The sequence below is a fragment of the Accipiter gentilis genome, chromosome Z (assembly GCF_929443795.1).
Source record: "Accipiter gentilis chromosome Z, bAccGen1.1, whole genome shotgun sequence".
Lineage (NCBI taxonomy): Eukaryota > Metazoa > Chordata > Aves > Accipitriformes > Accipitridae > Astur > Astur gentilis.
Genome location: NC_064919.1, coordinates 83433426 through 83452468, shown reverse-complemented (window position 1 = coordinate 83452468; position 19043 = coordinate 83433426). Strand labels below are relative to the sequence as shown.

The 19043-nt window shown below is 37.3% G+C and overlaps 1 protein-coding gene across 1 annotated transcript in view; it reads left to right on the top strand.

The window, feature by feature from the left end:
- The window catches only part of RIT2 (Ras like without CAAX 2), a 174216-nt gene that overhangs the window by 85679 nt on the left and 69494 nt on the right, over window positions 1-19043 (top strand). The window contains exon 4 of the mRNA XM_049795167.1: window positions 3750-3941. Within this exon, the coding sequence (XP_049651124.1) occupies window positions 3750-3941 (192 nt within the window). The remainder of the gene's footprint in view (window positions 1-3749; window positions 3942-19043) is intronic.

Sequence of the window (19043 nt, the reverse complement as noted above, 5' to 3'; positions counted from 1 at the left end):
ATTAGTAACAGGTTTTTTCTACATTAAATTATAAAGGAAAAAGAAAAGGAAAAAGTTATGCTGCCTTCTTTCAAATTTAGAGAATTTTTATTTTGTTTCTATCCAGACTTGATGCTTGTTCTCAAGTAAACCATCTCTCCAAAGAATGGTGATTTTGTTTCAAAAGATTTTTTACCACACTTTTCAGTTAAGTCTTAGTCATAATGCACAAGAGAGTATTAGAGACTGATGTCAAGCTGCAAAGTGCTATAAGCATGACAAATCTTCACTTTAATTCTCAGAATTGATTTCCTTTTGAGGAGGTGTGATTTCCTTCTGTCTCTTCCCTTTGGCATTTACTGACTTGGGAATGTTTCATATTTTCCCCTTCTTGAGTAGCAAATGGCATCTAGTACTATTCCTGAATAATTTTTTTAAAAATAACTTTTACATCAGGAAACAATTAAAAAAGATATTAGTGTGCCAACTGCACTAGTGTGCCAACTGCACAGATATACTGTTGCTTTCTTTTATAAGAGAACCAGGCAAATTATAAAAATAAAACCACTGAAAAATCTGTAAAACCTCTAGGTCTGTCTCAGTGTACCTCTGAACATCCACCAATCCCAGGTGAATTTGGATTTTGGTTCTGCTTACTGTAAAGATACAAGTAAACTGTGAAATCTGGAGTAGGACTTGAACTAAAAAAAATAACAAAGAGGTTTAATTACATCTTAGTCCTTTGTCTTGTGTATATAATATGCAAACATTATTGCAATGGTTATAGTATGTTTATTAGAAATTGTATTTATTCTTTTTCTTAGTATATATTACTATGTTGGGATTCTTGGTGAAGAGAGAAAAAAAACCACTTTTTTTGAAATCCAATAAAAGGTTTGTTTGTGTTTGACCTTGGAGTCCTTGACTCTGTAATGAGGAATGATGCTAAGGGGAAAAAGCTGAGAAGTGAAAGTCAACACCAAAAAATAAGAATGGAAATGACTAACTGAGTTAAAAACAGAAAACCAAATGGATGTCCCCAATCCAGTTTACACAGAATAATTAATGCCTCTGAAAATGGATCACTGCGAACATGACACTAAAGTACTTTGGCTGTTTAGTCTAATACATCAGCAGCAATAACATGTTGTAATAAAAAATTGCAGAAGTAAATTCATTCATATTCTTAAAGTCATAACTATGCGCAGGCGTGAACCAGAATGTGTAGGTAAATGACTCCAACTCAAGAATGGCGGTGCCTAAAAGCTGAGCACTTAGTCCCTTGGAATGATTCAGTGTATAAATTTAGGAACCCAAAGTCTCCTGGCAATCAAGGAAAGCCATTGAACATTCCTGGGGAGTGATCCTGGGAGTCCTCATGCTGCAGAAAGTCACTTACCGTAAGTTAAACAGGGACGTGTGACCTAATTCCTTCTTAGTTTGCCATAAATAGCTATAAATGAGCGTACAAAGTTCTGAGCACTTCCTAGAGGTGGATCATCTCACTTAAGCAGAGCTCTAGGGCTGTGCAGAATAATCATACAGTGTTACAGTACTTGATTTATGAAATCTTTAACCTGGGAAGACAGGTCGTCTGGGCTGGGATTTAAGTTCCATACCAAAATATCTACTTTCCGATGTCTACATGGGAGCTAGTGGCTCCATTCAGTTCTATGAATGTTCAGCTCGCTCTAAAACAGCTAAACAAAAAAATAGGTAATTAGGTAACTAAAGAGATAACTTTTTCATCAGCAGAAGCAATCTCTAGTCCATTAATTGCATTGACTAGCTTGCCATTATCTATAACAGGGCCTTAGATAGTGGCCTGCAGCTACACGGACAGCTAAATTCAGGAGCCTTAATCCACAAGTTTAACTCCACGTAAGGTTTCCATTGCCTGCTGAGCCTGAAGGGATGGATCCTGGCCTCGTTCAGCTCCTCCTACAAAGGACACTACCCTACTCATCATGGTGCAGAACAGTTCCAGGTGATTGAGGCAAAGAGAGGAAAATTGGGTGCACGGGGGACGGGGGCTGCGGAGAAACCCTAATTCTGGGTCCCGAGGATCTGAGGGCGAGTAAGGGAGAAGGTGTATGTCTCTGTGTTTAGTCATTAACACTCCCTGCCCATTACTTGGACCTTGAGTATGGTCTTCTAAAGCAGATGTCAGGCAAAGACCTGGGAACAGAGACAGATTTCCGTATGTTGTCTCGCCCGCCCCAGAAGAGCATAGAATCCTTTTTGTTTGACGTCTTCTGTGTTTCTCCCCACCGCTGCCCTACTTCTTCTTCATCCAGTTTCAAGAGGATGGGATAGAATATGGCCTGATCCACTCTATGCTGTAGCTTGGTAGTTAATAAACTCTCCTGGGATGCCAGTGGTGATAGTTTAGAGATTTGAAATTCTGAGTAAGTCTCAAAGCAGAATCCTACCCTTAAATTGCCTATTAGTCTGCTATTTTGGAGCTAAGTCTATGAACTTTTTCCTGTAGCAGGTGAAATATTTTGAATGATATATAAGAAAGCCCTTGGGTAAAAGATACATCATGAATAAATGATAATGGTCAACACGAAAGTCTATTCACAGGAAGTATTATCAATCAACATGAGCGACTATTGAGAAAGATTTAAGGCTGAGACTTTTAAAAGAGCATAAGCAATCCATTTCCCTTCAATTTTCAGCAAGAACTCAAGAGATATATGTATATATATAACTGAAACTGTTTTTAAAATCCTATCCTAAATTCTCAACAGAGTAAAAAATACAGGACTTGATATTGCATCCTGCTGCTCATAGAAATGGTCCAATGTTGATACGTGTATTCCTTGCTTTATCAGACCTTCCTGCATCTTAATATCTCTGGAGAACTGATTCTGTCAGGAGGATTCTGATCCTGACCGACTGTTGCCATGGTATTGGATTATTCTGGGCTGTGATCAAGAAGAGCAAACAAACTTGAAAAAGAAACTGGCTTTAAAACATATTCTCAAGCCACAGTGCATGAGACTAGTTGTTGAAAACTAAGTCTTGATTTTTGTACAATGTGGCAGTTGTTAAATACTTCTGAAAAACCATACCAATAACAGAAGTGTTGCTGTGACAATAATTACATACATAAATAGAGAAAAATGCAGGAGGAGGAAATTGGGCCAATTCTCACACTCTTTGAAATTGTTCGTTTTCATTTAATGGTATTATCCCACACTGAACGGAAAGCCCCAGCTTCTCTGAGAGCATTTGAAAGAGCAGAACATTTTGCAGATTCTACTCCTGTTTTATTAGGCACTATTCCAAAGCTGGTGGGAGTCAATGAATGTCTTTTTGATATTAGTGAGCTTTTGAATTGAGTGCATAATAAGGAGTTTGTACCTGTCTCCAATCCCTAGATTGTAATATGGCTTTTTTTTTACACCTGTTAGTATTCATTCAATTGAGTTATCTATGTGTACCGAAAGCGCTGCAGAAGGTTCTAGAAATACATGAGACAGGATTTTCTGTATGCAGGCACTGGCATAATAAATTCATATTCTTAGAAGACAGAGTTTATGGGAAAAGGGAAAAAAAAAAGGTCTTAAGAGAAATCCTGGTGTTGTGTTATCCAGGATGATGACCCCAGAAGGATGCACAAGTTTCAGCAAGCAGTATTTAAACCAATAATACAAGCAATAGGAAATTATGTAGGGAATGGGGGAAGTTTTGAGCAAGTTTGTTATTTACAGATGAATAATTTTCTTTGCCAAATTACTGAGCATGTTCTTCCTATTCCACAGGCAGAATTCACAGCCATGAGGGACCAATACATGCGGGGCGGAGAAGGCTTCATTATCTGCTATTCCATCACAGACCGCCAATCCTTTCAAGAAGCTGCTGAGTTTAAGGAACTCATTTATCGTGTCCGGCACACCTATGACATCCCCTTGGTTCTGGTGGGAAACAAAATAGATCTTGAAGAGTTCAGACAGGTAAGTAACTTTTCTGCTGGTTTTGGCTTGGTTTTCCTTGGCTACCTCAGGGATTTCTGTAGCACGTGTTGTACAGTACTAAGAATTATTAGCACAAGATGAGGTTTAATCAAAGCGCGACACACTAGGATTGGTAATAAATTAAGGACTTAGTACTTTTCATTCATATATTATGGATCTTAAAGCAGCCTTTGCCAATCACATCCAGATGTTCCTTGTTTTTACTTGAAAAGGAATCCCACTGTTTTTGTTTGAAGTAATATAGATATTCAGCATGGAAAAAGATTCACTCAGGATCTTTGTGGCAAAAAAACTGTTTTCATTGGAAGTTACCAGCCATTAAATGCAGATTATTATTTTTTTCGTGAACGTACTAGATTTAATTAAAGGTTTCTCAAACTCGGACTGAAAAAAATTCTAGTTAAAATAGAGAAAGATGTACGAGATATCTTTTCCTGAAAAGCCAGTGGCTTGAATCCACTTTGATTTGTGTACAAAATATGAACCACCACCACCCATACAGCAGCAGATTTCTTTGACTATGAGGGCATTGACTGTGGCTCTCTCAAAGTCTTTAGCAATCTTTGCTCACTCTTTTCCTTTGGCTTCCTCTCTGCTTCCTCCTTGCTGTTTGAATTTATATGTGTGTGTGTGTGTGTGCAAGGCAGTGAGTTAGAGAGAGACCGTCTTAGAAATGGCTTGGTTGTGTCCCAGTGCTGAATGGAAAGTATCCTTAATCTCAATCAGAAACTTCGAAAAGAGAGAAAAAAAAAAGATTTTTCCTATATGGAAATCTTAAGAGGCTCCTTATGCACTCTACAACTGCTTTCAAATGACTGACTTCTGTGCAGACATATGTAACAATTAGATAAAATAGTGTTTTTCAGTTCACTAGCGTCTGTGCTCACATGATCCTGTCTACTCTTTTCCACTTATCCTGTCATTCTTCTCCCCATTTCTTTTGTCTTCTTTCTTCTACCTCAAGAAAATCCAAGGCAGTGTTAAGCCTGAAATTAATCTTGAAGATCTGATGATGTACATTTAAAACTTCACATCTGTTTCCAGATCATTGACTTTTTCCCTAAATCAGACTGTGACAAAACCTTAATGGTGACAATCCAGCTGCAGTTTAACACGCAGCTTGAGGCTTCAAACAACAGTGCCATGTGCAACATGCAGTACAATCTGTGCAGCTTCTGGGGTACTAATATACCAGATGGGGAGGGATGTGGATTCAGTTGTTCTTCTGAGAGAACAGGACATTGCACCTGATCCCAACAGAAATGGGATATGATTGATTACCTACAGTAGATGGGGGTTTCAGGAAAACTCTATTCACAATGTGATATGAGAATCTCTTCCAGTGAGTGATCTTTGGCACTACCTCTTTCTGATATTATGATTTGTTGGGCTTTTATATTTTAAACACTGTCAATGCATATCAAAATATATGCCCTATTTAAGTGTTTTACATGTTCCTTGATGATCTTGTCCGGTCTTCAAACAGAAAAATTAGTGTGCATGAATGTCTGACTTGGGTATCACAAACAGCACTCAAGATTATAAAGGGCATCGAGAGGCTTTTGGGAATGACATTAGAAATTATGTCTTTGTGATGTGACAAGACACAGAAAAACCTGTTATACAAGGTTGTCACTGAAGATTCTGCCTGAATGTGTATCAAGACAATTCCAAATAGTGGTCCTATATTTTTAAAAAATCTTTCAATGACCTTTTGGGTCTTCAGAATCTTTTCCTCCATGAGCCCTCTACAACTGTCAACAAGTATGGCAATGTCAGAAGGGTTTTCTCAAATATTCTGCAGTCCAGACTTTGAGCCATGGGACACCCTTACATCAAAGCCTAGTAAGATAATAAAATGCAGATCTGCTCCTTTGAATGAAGTAGTCGAATATGACTATGTCTACAAAAGCGAGTAGTATGAACCAACAGGAGCAGAGCTATAAAACAAACCATTTTATTCTGAAGTCCACATTTGGGGAATTTATTTTTAACTTTGGACTAAATTACTCCAGGGCCATTGTCTCCATGAGTAGTTGGTGCTGAGATGTACAAGTTGTGCTCCTGAAGCATTATCTTCACTTAAATTTCATATGTAGTTCAGGTCATGTTCTCAGAGACTGCTCCATGATTGAAAGCAAAGCATGGTTAAGTGGAGGTGATTAGGGGATACTGCTCAGAATGCCTCTCTGACCTGAACTAAAGCCCTAGTGTGGGGAGGTCATCTCTGTGCCCAGCTTTAAGCGCATGTTAATGGACTTCGGCAGCTCGTTATTTCAGAAGTGGGACGTGAGGTTGTGCTGTATGTTTAACAAACACTGAAATAAGTTAGATCTATGTTTACTTGTTAGGTTAAGCAATATCTAAGTAACTTGATGAACTGCGGGAAGGTAAATTGAAAGGAATCTTTTCAAGGTCATGTACTGTAGCTACGGCTTCATTAAAAGCACTTGGATGGTCAAAAGTAGTAGCCAGCTAACTCTGGGATGACAGGCAGCAACGAGCTGATGATGTACAGCATTAACATATCAATGAACAGTGAGGTACACAAACATACCAAATTCAAACAACTGAGAAATAATAGGTGTCAGAACGCAATTAGTCAGATTGGAATTTGGCCAGGGCACCAGGGCTAATATTGTTGCGTTGTCTAATGACGTTTTTCTCCTATGAAATTCATTAAAGGTACTGTAATGTTATTCATGGTATTTGGAAACATAACATTAAGTTGAACATTCCCGGGCATCGTTTCCATTTAATGACAATTCCACAACAATCAGACAGGCTGTAGTAGCTCGGTCAGACAAAGCTGTTGTTTGAAATATGATCCCCTACACAATACAATTAATGATGTATGTCGCTTGCCTCAAATCTATCAACAGGACTACAAGAATAAAACTAATCTGCAATTAAAATTTTGTGTTAGGAGAAACACTACTGAAAAAAACCCCAACAAGCTTATTATTTTTAAATAATGTTTTTATTTTCTGATGGCTTCAGTGAAATTATTGTTGTCTTTAAGTATGCCTCTCATTTTTAAACTCTTAAGAGATGGCTTTGTCTGTACTCCTTCTTAAAGCAAGTTTTAATTACATGCATCAGCCTAAAGAATAAACACTTTCCATTTTCTCTGAAAGAATGTGGGGGAACAACTGTGTAAAAACTGTGAGGAAAAAATATAATAACTCATTATCTTGATTTGCATATCCAATCTGTTGGCCAGGCTCCCTCCATCCTCCATTCTCTTCTACCCATTTGTACTGCAGCTGCGTCTGGTCCTTTCTGACCTTGTTCTGTTTTGTGTTCAGAGATTCACTGGGAGAGTGAATGGGCATGAGTGGTTAAGGCATTCATTTGTGTCCATTCCTTCATTTTTAGCCATTGCTCTAAGAGATATTTAAGTAATATATGTATTTTATCCCATAGCTCTTTGATGTAAAACATAGAGCACTAAGTGCTTGATTAAATACCATTTTATTTTCAGTGTTTTCTAACATTAAAGTCATTAGATTAATAAAGATAGGCTGTATGTCTTTTCATGTCGTTAGAGTTTCAGAAACATTTAGGACCCGCTGATATGAATATAATAGATACTTTTACTTCAGGTAAGCTTTGTCACTTTACCCCAGAGGAACATCTGGTTCTTACTGAAGTTTAAAATCTGTATAATAGATAAATATCTAATTAAAACATACTAATCTTTAAACAATTCAGTAAACAACTGATCTTATTTGAGCTCATGCCATGCTAATGCTAAATTGCAGCTTTTAATTAAAATATTTTATAATAAAGGCATGTTGCACTGGTGAAAGGTTGTTTGAAAAAAATATCCATAAGACTTCGCCTACTGATCACTGAAATATATTACATTCAGCAATTCAGAGGGGAACTAACTACATAAGCTCTTTTGAACAATATGCTGTAGCTCTGAGCTGGAGAGAATGGATACTTTCTAGCAGCTTTTTCAAACTTTTAATGTGGATGTGAGAAACCCTCTGGAAATTCTACCTATGTAGAAATTGCATAGCCTTCATGAAGCAGTTTTTCCTATACACTTTTGTTTGACTGCAGAAGAATAAACTGTGGGCTCGGTGAAGTCCATGGATAACACGTTGATGTCCATTGAGTCCAAGGTTATGAGGGCAGCTCACGCTTCATGCAGCTCTTGGCCACTCTGGGAAGCCTGTCATCAAAGTTAGTTTTGCCAGTACAGTCTTGGTCCTGAACAGAATTATGCAGTTGTTTATTCTTCCACACATGAGTTGTCTTGTTGGATTCAAGCACAAATCTGAGTAGGAGCAGTGCTTTTGAAAGCATTTTCTTCCTTCTCTCTCCCTCTACAGCCTCCCTCCTTCAGTAGGAAATATGAAATAATATGAAAACTGTCTTTAACATGGAACAATCTCTTACTTGGAGTGCAAATTAATTACAGGGGCTTCATTATATTTTCTTTCTAAGGTTTTATTATACCATAAGATAATTCTCAAACCAGGATTACAGTGGCTCAATACATTCCCATGGTCTGAACCAGCTGCCTGCAGAACATTCTCACTTCGATGAGGTTTTACTCTGGAATTTGTTCAAGATGATCTGACTGGTTATCAGATACCATGAGCATCAACTTTTGGATTTCTTGTTTTGACAGTTGCTCTATTTTCATGCTAGCTTCTAAAACCTTGAGAAATATCTGTTGAGTCTGAGACAGCTAATGTTTTTTGTTTTGTTTTGTTTAACTTGTTTTGGTTTGGTTTCTTTTGTATGAATAACTGTTCAGTATATTTCAACTATGTCAGTCTACACCTTCTGGTGCCTGGCTGAGACACTGAAAATACTTAAAGAATATGACATTATATTTTATTTTCATTTTCCGGTGCATGAATGTGAAGCACTATTTACTAGATGCTCTCTTACTCAGATTAGTCATGAAATTACAGTATTCTGAACTTCTTACCTTAGCATCAGTCTGAATTCCTTTGCTTTTCATTGAACCTGCTCTCAAATTTGTAAATGTCCTTTACCAGCAGCAGTTCCATTTTCTCTTAAAGACATTTGGGTAGAAGTCTGTCTACTGAAGACTCTTTTTTTCCATTTATCAGGCCAGTGCCCTACCAACTGCAAGTCAAGGGAAATGCATTTTCTACTATTTACTGACAAAGAATAGTGTACATCTAAGTTAACTATAGACATGGTAAAGTGATTAGACTAAATGAGTTGGCTAGATTCTCTATAAAATCCATGCAGAAAAAACTGGATTTATTACATAACATAAAATGAGATGTGTCTGCCCATGAAGACATCTGTCTTTCAGTTGACTGTAGGGGGAGGCACGGACAATTAGCTTCTTAGCCTTTATATAGCAATACTTGGGTGAGATGAAGACTAACAGAATTCTTTATGACACCCTTTCAGGTGAGAATCTAAACTTACTGATTCATTCTATTGTTATTGTTGCTGCTAACGACAGACTAGACTTTTGAAGCATGCTCAGCTTGCCTTTGGTTTTTGAATGAATATAATCTAATAAATAGTTATTCTTAAGTGGTGCTCCGTTCTAAAGATCAGTGTGAGCTGTGATCTTAAAATATCTTAGAAGTATTCAGGTGGGCTTACCCTAAATAATGACTACAGAAAACATAGTGGTATCCTTAATGGAAAAAAAGCCTGAGGAGAATATGGCACAGAAGAGTGAATTCTTCAAAAACTATGTATTTGAATGTTGCAACGAATTTTTAGATTAATTCATTAATCCATCTTGATGTCATCTTGGCTGTTAATTTTCCATGGACATCCATGCAGTTCTATTTTTCTAACATGAATGCCTGCTGAAAATGAATTACATTTGTACGGAGTTGCCACGATCACTTACATTTGCTTGCCTACATATTGCCTTTCCCCCATGACATCACATCATATTCTTTGTTTGCTCTTCAAATTCTGAATAATATAAATCACTTTTGCTCTTTTGATGGAGTTATGACAGTTGTCTGAATATTTGGAACTAAAACCATTGAAGTTGTCATGATGTTTTATTATCTTAGAAATCTGTCAAACCTTTGATAATCACTTTCTTACATTACCAAAACATGTGTCTGGATTCTGTCATGTTCCTCTACACCTCTAATTTCTATTTATTTTTAATTGATTTTGCTTTTTTGACATTTCTTTAACATCATTCACTGTCCTAAGAAATCTTCATCATTTAAATAAAATCTTTTTAGTGGTTGCCCCACTGCACCCCTACACCCCCCCCAAAAAAAAGGTGTGTGCTTTTCTATGCCAGTGCAATTGTAGGAATCAGTTTGGCAGTTGTAGTCTCTTGGAAGGAAATTCTATTATTATCAACCTAACCCTCTCTAGGAAATCTTCATTTATACATAGTTTACCTCTTTGTCATTACAATGCTTTTATATTTCCACAAAACCCCCCAAACCAGAGCTTCGTATGACCCAGGCTGCAGTAAATGCAATCAGGCATACAGAGAATTGCAATGAAACTGTTGGCTCATTTCTCGATTCGTAATTGTGATAACCTCTAGTGATCCATCCAGTAAGCCCTGTAATCCCTTCAATGCAGAGAAGAAGACATTTGAAGGGGACTAAGATGGAGATAAGAAGCTGCTCTATAAGAGAAGAAACAACAGGGAAACAATAGCTGAACGGCAGATAAAAAGCATTTATAACAGAAAACCTGGATATTCAGAGATAAAACCAGAAGCAACTAATTGCTTATAGCCAACAGAGGACATTTAGCAAGGGGTATACATTAGGCATGGTGCTGCAAGGTCGCTTCACACCTTGGGATATTAAATAGCAACACACTTCATGTTGTTTTAAAAGGCTCCCAGTAGTTGTTATGTCTACCGGCGTTGCCTTCACTGTCCTCCTCAGAGATTTTTGTCCTCCTCATGTACCAAATTCTGACTTGGTGTGGCCATGCTTGACTTCAGTGGGAGAATGCCTTGGAGGAGAGGTGTGAAGCTACAGAGATACTCTCTCACCTCTTTTCTTCTTGATCTAGATTGCTACTCAAGGTGAAGTTGGGCTGTGAGATTTGTCTGGTTGGTCTGTAAATTGGGAGATAGCTGTTGTGAAGACGTTAACGCACTCTTCGTTTGGTAGCCATGCCAGCAGGAAGCAAGTGCTGTTGGAACACTACCCACACAAGTCTTCTGCAAAACAGCCTTGTGTAGGTCTCATTTGTGAGTAAGTTCAGGATGCTGTTGCTTTCCTTAGAGCCTCTCAGAGGGAAACCCCTTGGTTACACAGTGACCACACAGAGAGGTACAGCTTGCAAGGAAAACCACAGTGGTATCATTTGTTGGGTGACTAGGGCTTAGTTAGTAGCCTGTACAGATTCCTGTGTTGGAAGGCAAAATTTGTGAGAAAGCTCATTATCCCTGAAGAACTTCCACAGTTCATTTTTCACCAGCAGAGAAAGGTGTAAGGAAGGAGCCGTGTGAGACTCTCCCTCCGGTTCCTGCCCTGCTGCGGGGGCAGTGCTCCAAAAGTCTGGTTGCAAAATTCCATTTTATTCATTTTCACTTTATTTGCTGAAACCTTCATTGTCCTGTCTGTGAATCTTCCTCTTGCACGCTGTACACAAGCCAGGCATCGACCTGTTCTTAATGCAGAAAGGGGAGAGACATGACCATCCTGCATCAGGCAGTACTAATTGGGGCACAGTTGTGCCTCTCTACCATCCATGCCTGAAGCAATATGACCTCCCATCTCTCAAGATTTATCCTCTCATTTTCTCCACAGGGGCACATAGACGTGAAAGAGAATGGCATGCAATAGGAAGGTACCTTTTTATATACATGCTGCTATTTTTACATCAGCAAAATCAAGGTTTCAGCCTAACTCATATATTATTTACTACAGTTCCAGTTCAGGAAACTATTTAAGCATACGCTTAATTAGAGTGGAACTAATGTGTGTTCTTCATGTTAATCTGCACTTGAGCGAAGATGCTGTCCTGAAAGCGAGACAGTAATGAGCAACTTTGTAAAAATGAAAGTACCTTGGCAAAACAGCAGATTAATATAGGAGACAACATTTACTGAGTGCATTGTTTATATAAAAACGTGAATTCCTGGTAGCAAGGATAGTCTGCTGTGTGTTTTTGCAGTAGTAGCTCAAATTACTTGAAAGAAGAAATTTTGCCAGAATTTAATTACAGCTCATCATGGTGTCACAAATAATAAGAACATGACCTAGCATTTAAAGAAGATTAATCAGTTTAATAATCTTTGCTTTTTGAAGATTTGCTTGTCTTCTTGTCTTGACTAATTTTTTTTTTTTTCCAAATGAATTAGGAAGTTAGGTTTGTTTTTATCAAGATCTAACAACTTGGCTAAGAATAGCAGCATGTTAGCTTCACATGCTGGGACATTGTTTAAACTGTGCAGTCATGACAAGAAAAAGAAAAAAAAACCAACCCCAATCCAAAACCCCTTACCCAAACAAACCAATCTGAAAAAGAAAACGAAAGGCAAAACACCTCTGTGTTTTAGCCATTCTGGAAACTTCCAATCTCTCATCCATAGTGTCCAAATTTTACAGTAAAAAAAATCTATGTATAATGGCAGCTTCTAAATCTCTGAGTAAATCGTTTGATATAGCACAGTTAATTCAAGAAGGTCCAGGAAATTACCCATGATAAAATGACATTAAAGCACATTACTACAGTTGAAACTCAAGATGTTAAAAGTCTATAAAATGGCACAATTCAGGTTTCAGTGTTAGTCATTATCAGTATTAAACACACGGTTTTACTGATCAGAACCCCAGTCCCAGTCCGGGAGTCAGGGTATGGTATGTTGTTTATTTGAAATTGGAGTTGATACAGTTTAATATCTGCATCCGCCTTGTCATGATGGGTGTTATTTCAAAAAGAAAAAAGGATGGGCTTCACTTCTTTCATTGCTGCATTTATTTCCTCTGTTGCTCGGGGAATGTTCTTTCCCTCTGTTTCCATCTGTGTCCTGTGTCCTTTTTACCACCTACTACAGTCTAAAAAGGTTAATAAGGAGAAAAATAAAATGTCTTGTCAATTTTTTTAAATTGTCTGGTACAAGCACTGACACAAATGCATGGAGTTTTGTGTGTGCTTGTATGTGTCTGCATGTTTTAACACTATAATCTAACACCAGCCATGTGCTCAGTTTAGGATATTCATCAGCACCATGGGCCAGCCACCCTTTGGGTAATCCTGTCATATATAGTCAGTCGTTGAAATTTTGAATTTTCTTTACATCTCCTTTGAGGTGGTGGGGAAGACAGTGTCTTTACATTTAATAAAGTTTGTCATTACCAAAACTATGGGATAAGTCTTCCATTCTTTTCCTAGCTGTGTCTCTTACAATCTCTTCTTTCATTATGATTAAAAAAGTAAAACTTGCCTTTGTTTCTGAGACTCCATTCATTTCTACAGCTCACAATTTCTTGGATTTTTAAACCTGAGGAATGCATGAGATAGATATGTTTTGCTGGTTTTTTTTTTCCTTCTTTGAAATCTGAGTGATATTACCCCAGACATGCTTAGTCCTAGCCCACTGAAACTACGGACCAGACCTAGTCACCTTCCTGTCATTGTGTCCAAGCTTCCTAGCAATTGCTTCAAACCGCACATGAACTATTGCCACAAAGTCCTGGTCTATTTTCCAGTGAAGTCCAGCACAAGGACTGGTGATCAGCCTGGGAGGTATGGCCAGATTCTCAGAATTATCTGAGCATTTTCACTTCATGAATCCTGAACTGATGCAGGAATGTGGGCTTCAGGTGACACTCCTGATCAATTTTGCTCTCTTTCTTAACATGTCGTATGAAGAAAACTGCATGTATTTTCTCTATTTAATGAAAAATAGTGTTGGGGTTTTTTTAATAGGTTATTTGTTATAGGTTAGGAAGGGATTGCAGGTGGTTGTGTGTTTGGTGGAGTCAGAGGGGAAGGTGGAAGAGCAGGACGTTGGAAGAGGGAGTAGAAAAGATGAGCTGTGCATTCCTTGAAGTGAAATAGGCATTGAGTATTCATCAGACCTTGTAGCATCTGACTTGATTTGGGCTACAGACCTGTGTAGCTAATTCCCAGTGTACCCCACTGAAGAAATGTTGCTTATAGAGAAGTTGTATTCCCTTTTAATCCCATTTTCTTTCCCATCTGAAGTGAATGAGATGATTTCACTGATGATTCCTTGTGACTATAAGATGACTGGTGATGCCCGTTAAACTTATCAGGATTGTAATGCTCTCAAACCCAGGAGAGGGTTAGAACTTGAGAACAGTTTGATTTGATTGTGAGGATCTTCAATTGTGAGAATCCCTAAGATCTGTCAGGAGAAAAAAAAAAAAAAAAAAAAAAAAAAAAAAGAGGAATGGGAGAGTTCTAGACATCACAGATGGGTGAACGAAGCCTGAAGGTCCTTTGGGAAACATCAGGCAGGACTTCAGACACGGTGACAGCTGCAAAAAAAATCATTCTTGAGCCCCTGAATAATTCTTGCGTAAGTATTTAATATCACCATACTTTGGAATTTTGAAACAAAGAATATTTCACTGCTACATCTGATGTCTTTGCTTTTGCAAAGAGGGGTTTGTACCTCATTTGATAAACATTTGAGCCTTTGACGAGGAAGAAGTGAAATGTGGGGAGGGTTCACAGGTCTCAGTTCATTAATTACTGCTTTTCCTCGCTGCAAGCATATGCTTCAGTCTTTTGCGTTTTACTGGGAGGGGACCAGTCCCAGAGAATTGTGTGTAAAGATAATTCCTAGATGAAAAGTGTCCATATAACTTATAAAAAATCCAGAGAAGTCGGTTGTATTTTGTTGTTTGAACTCCATGGAATGTGGAGTCTGAAGCTATGGCTAGATGGGATGATGGTAAAAGTGCCCTTGTACTCTCTTCCTGGCATTCTTAGTAAAAGGGGTGAAAAATTTAAAGGTAATAAGAACTGAATTTTCATCTATGTCAATGCTCTCGCTTTCTGAGGTGCAATTAGTTTTTCAGAACATGCTGGACAAACTCCCACTGTTTGTACCACTTCTCTGTGGAGAGAAACAGTGCTTCATTCTCCAGGGCTGTCAACCCAGCACTGTTTATGCCATTTAAATTCAACACAATAATTAAAAAATACTACTTTTACTAATTTTGGAACCATAGCACATAAAAATAATTTTATATTTGTCCTGATTGCCTGACATTTCCAATATGGTACGTCCGTAAAAGAGAAATTGCTTTTTATGGAGCACAAGTAAAAAGGCCATAAGGGAAAGAGAAGGTAATTAATAAAAAAATTAATAAAAACCTATAGAATAGTTCTGATAGGAATTATTTTATTACCCTTGTGCACTTAAGTTAAAGGCTTACTGTTATGCCAAAATTACACAGTAGTGTAGAAATCTTCTGTATTTTTGTAACTGGTAAGTTCCTTAACCTTGTGACTAGAAAGCCTGCTGTTCTTTGGAAGTATATTTCATTAAAGCAAAATAGGATTGGAATGGCTATTTTCCTTGAAAAAGTGAAAACAGAAAGAAGCAGCAGAAAATTTCATGTTATTGACATCTCTGGCAGAAAATAGTTGTGTAAAAAATCAGTGATATTTAGGGAGAAAATAAGCACAACACAGTAATAAAAAAACCCATCCCATGCTACCTGAAATTAAGTAATAAGCTGTTACTCAGAAACTCCATCATGCCATTATCCATTAAAATGTATTAAGCCTTCTGCTTCTTCATTGTATGGTTCTATTTGTCTAGATAGTGATTGGAACTAGACACATGATTTAGGACATCTCCATTTTTCTATATTGATGAGAGTATCAACAGTGCCTATATCGTATCTTTTTTTTGTCCTGTTTGTGATTCTCATTGAAATTCTAAGGTCTGAACAAAGTCAGTAATGTTCTGTCTTTACCCGCCTCCATATCTGCAATTTTATCTTGATGGATAATGTACCTAAATGAAAGGATTTTGTGATATTTGTATTCTGAACAATTACAGAAAAGACGGAGAATGCTGAGGTGACTTTGAATGATAGAAATATGGGTACCTAAAACTGAAAAATGGGATTATGACATTAAGTTTAGTTCCCTATTTATATCCGAGTAAGAGCAATGGTTATAGAAGATCTGCAGTCTGAATATAAGCTTCCCAAAATTTAGAATTAGGACTTCAGGTTTGAGGGTTTCTCTAGTAGGCTGTCTAAATTCAGTACTTGGGCAGCTTATAAAAATGCTAGGAATGAGAAGTTTTAGAACTAACTGATAATATGAATGGTAACAAATCATCAGGAACAGATGGTATTCACCCAAGAGTTCTAAAAGAATTCAAGTATAAAATTGCTGAGCTATTAACTGTGCTTAAAATGGAATCAGCACCAGGGAAGTGGAAGATGGCAAGTTCAGAACAGTCCAGGGAGCTACAGACCAGTAAATGTGAGTTTTGCTGAGCAAATTGATAGCTACTATAAGAACAGAAATAACAAGTACATGAATAAATATGTTTTTACAGGCAAAAGTAATTGGTTTTCACAGAGGTCACTCATGCCTAACAAGTCTTTTTGAGTTCTTTGATTAAGCCAACAAACATACAGGGAACAGGGTTCCAGTTGTTATATTTTCCTTAAATTTCCAAAGAGGTTTATGTGTAATAACAAAAATAAGATTGAAGGAAGACATGTCACATGTTAAGTGTCAAAAGGAGAAGAAGCAAAGACAGAACTAAATGGTGAACAACGAACAGAGATTATCATTGTAACTCTGTAGATATAGAAATTCCTGTTTTAAATATATCCATTAGTAACTGGACAATAGGGGGAAAAATTTTCAATGTTATTTAACTGGTTTGGGTAGTAAAAATGACAGTTGACCTTGATGAGGTTTAAGATTAGTTCTTAATATGTTTAAAGCCTGGATGGTAAGATGAAATTCAATGCTGAAGACTGGAAAGTAGTAAAAGGAGAGCCATGACAATAAATACATGGCAAAGGTCTGTAAACAAGCTATCACCATAGAAAAAAGTCACCTTAGAATTACTGTTGACTGATTTCTGTCAGCTCAAGGCTCTGTAGGGCCAAAAAAAGCAAACTGGAATGTTAGCAAGGGAATAAAGAATAGAGGAGAACAAAGCAAATGCTACATGTCATTAAGCATTGCTTAAATATTATAAGAAGTGGTAGTGTCCTTCATTCTTCTCAAAAGTGATACAGTAGAATTTGAAAATAGAAAAGTAAGTAGGCAAAGATAATCAGGGGTACTAAACAGCTTCCATATGTGGCTTCATCAAATAAATGTTGATTTAGTCAGGAAATTGGGAGAATTTTGACATGGGGAGAAAAAGTCATGGAAAATGTGAATAAATAAAGAATATTCATTGTTTCTAACAATACAAGAACTGGGAAGAATGAAATTAAACTTGACTAATCAGGTTATATGGTAAACAAACGGAAATGCTTTCCTACACAGTGCGTAGCTAAACTATGGAACTCATTGCTGCAGGAATTATAAATGTAAATTTTTTCTGATGGATTAAAAAAGTAATTCAACCAGCCATCCAAGGAGTGTTAAAGAAAAACATGACATTTCTAGCTCAGGAAGTGCCTAAGCCTTAGATTCCCAAAAGCTACAAGGATATAGCAGAAGAAGTATTCTCTATGCTTGGTCTACTTTTATGTCCTGTCCCTAAGCAAGTTGCTGCTGTTGATGATGCCGCTGGGGACAAGAGAGAACTGTGGGTTGATTTATTTAGTGTCACTGCTCTTCTGCTGTGACTTGTATAAAAAAATGAACCATAACAACAAATTTTGATAGGGCAAAGACACAGAGGTCTCATGAAAACATTCATTTACATAAATATTTACATTTACATACACTCATATATTATACATTAATGTGTACAGCAGTATTAACATAGTGCTAATATCGAATAATCACTGTACTTACATTATGATCATGATTATTATATAATCATTGAGATTATATGATAATTATGCTAATGATTGTTGGTACTTGGTTTCCACTGGGACTCTATTTTTTTCTTCTTTGTTTCTTTTTCTAAGGTACTCTCTTTTCCAAGCAAATCTTAGCTTGAAGCAGAAATCACTGGATAAAGATGTTCAGTCTGCACTATAACGCAGTCCAGAACAATGGTCCCAAGAGTCCTTTCTTTTCAAAAGTCTATGCATCTTTTAATATTCTTTTATTTTGTCTTTAAGTGCAGGGAGATTCTTAACAGTAGTCATTTACTAGAATAGTTTCTGGAAAGGAATATCAGAGAATCATCAGATGATGACAGCTAATTCAATTCAAACAAAAGGTTTCCAGAAACTTTTCTTACACGTGTGGTTGTATTCTCTAACTTAATGTACATATTAAATATGCACATAAGACAGGAGTCACAAGAGAATCAGGAATGGTGTCAGAGATAGAGCCCAGGAATCCTGACTTCTACTCATCAGATCAAACACCAGATAATGTTGTCTCCCTTGTGCATGATTATATGCTTTGTGTCATTTCACAGCAGAAAATAACAAGTAGTAAGGGGTGGAGAGATTCACTGATGCATCTGAGGAGGCAAGCTCCAAAGCCTAAGGCTGACATTGCCTTTCAAAACAATTTTGGCTATGAGCGCTTGCAAACAGATGTCAAGCTGGGGAAAAAACTGATCAGCAGTGCCACTAATTTGATGTCCTCAATGCTTCACTAGCTGGATGATTTCCCATCCTGGACTACTGGCCCATTAAACCTGTCTTTTATTGCATAGTCATAAACCTGAATGACAGAAAATAAATAATTAAGACTAGTCAAATAGAAGGCAAAAGATCTACGTGACCCCATTTGTCTAAGATAGTGAGGGACAAATTGGAATCTGAGGGCTAATATAGGGAAACATAAAAAGTGTTTGTTTTCTGTAGCACAGAGCTGAGATGTTTATAGCAATGTGGGGAAAACACTAGGTGCATAGACAGAGCTATTATCCCAATTATCTGACGTGCCAGGAAGGAAAAATCAAGCATATTTCCTGTGCTCTCAGAATTACGCTCACCTCTCTCCCAAGAAGAGGAGCCTGGATAAGATTGCCTTTGA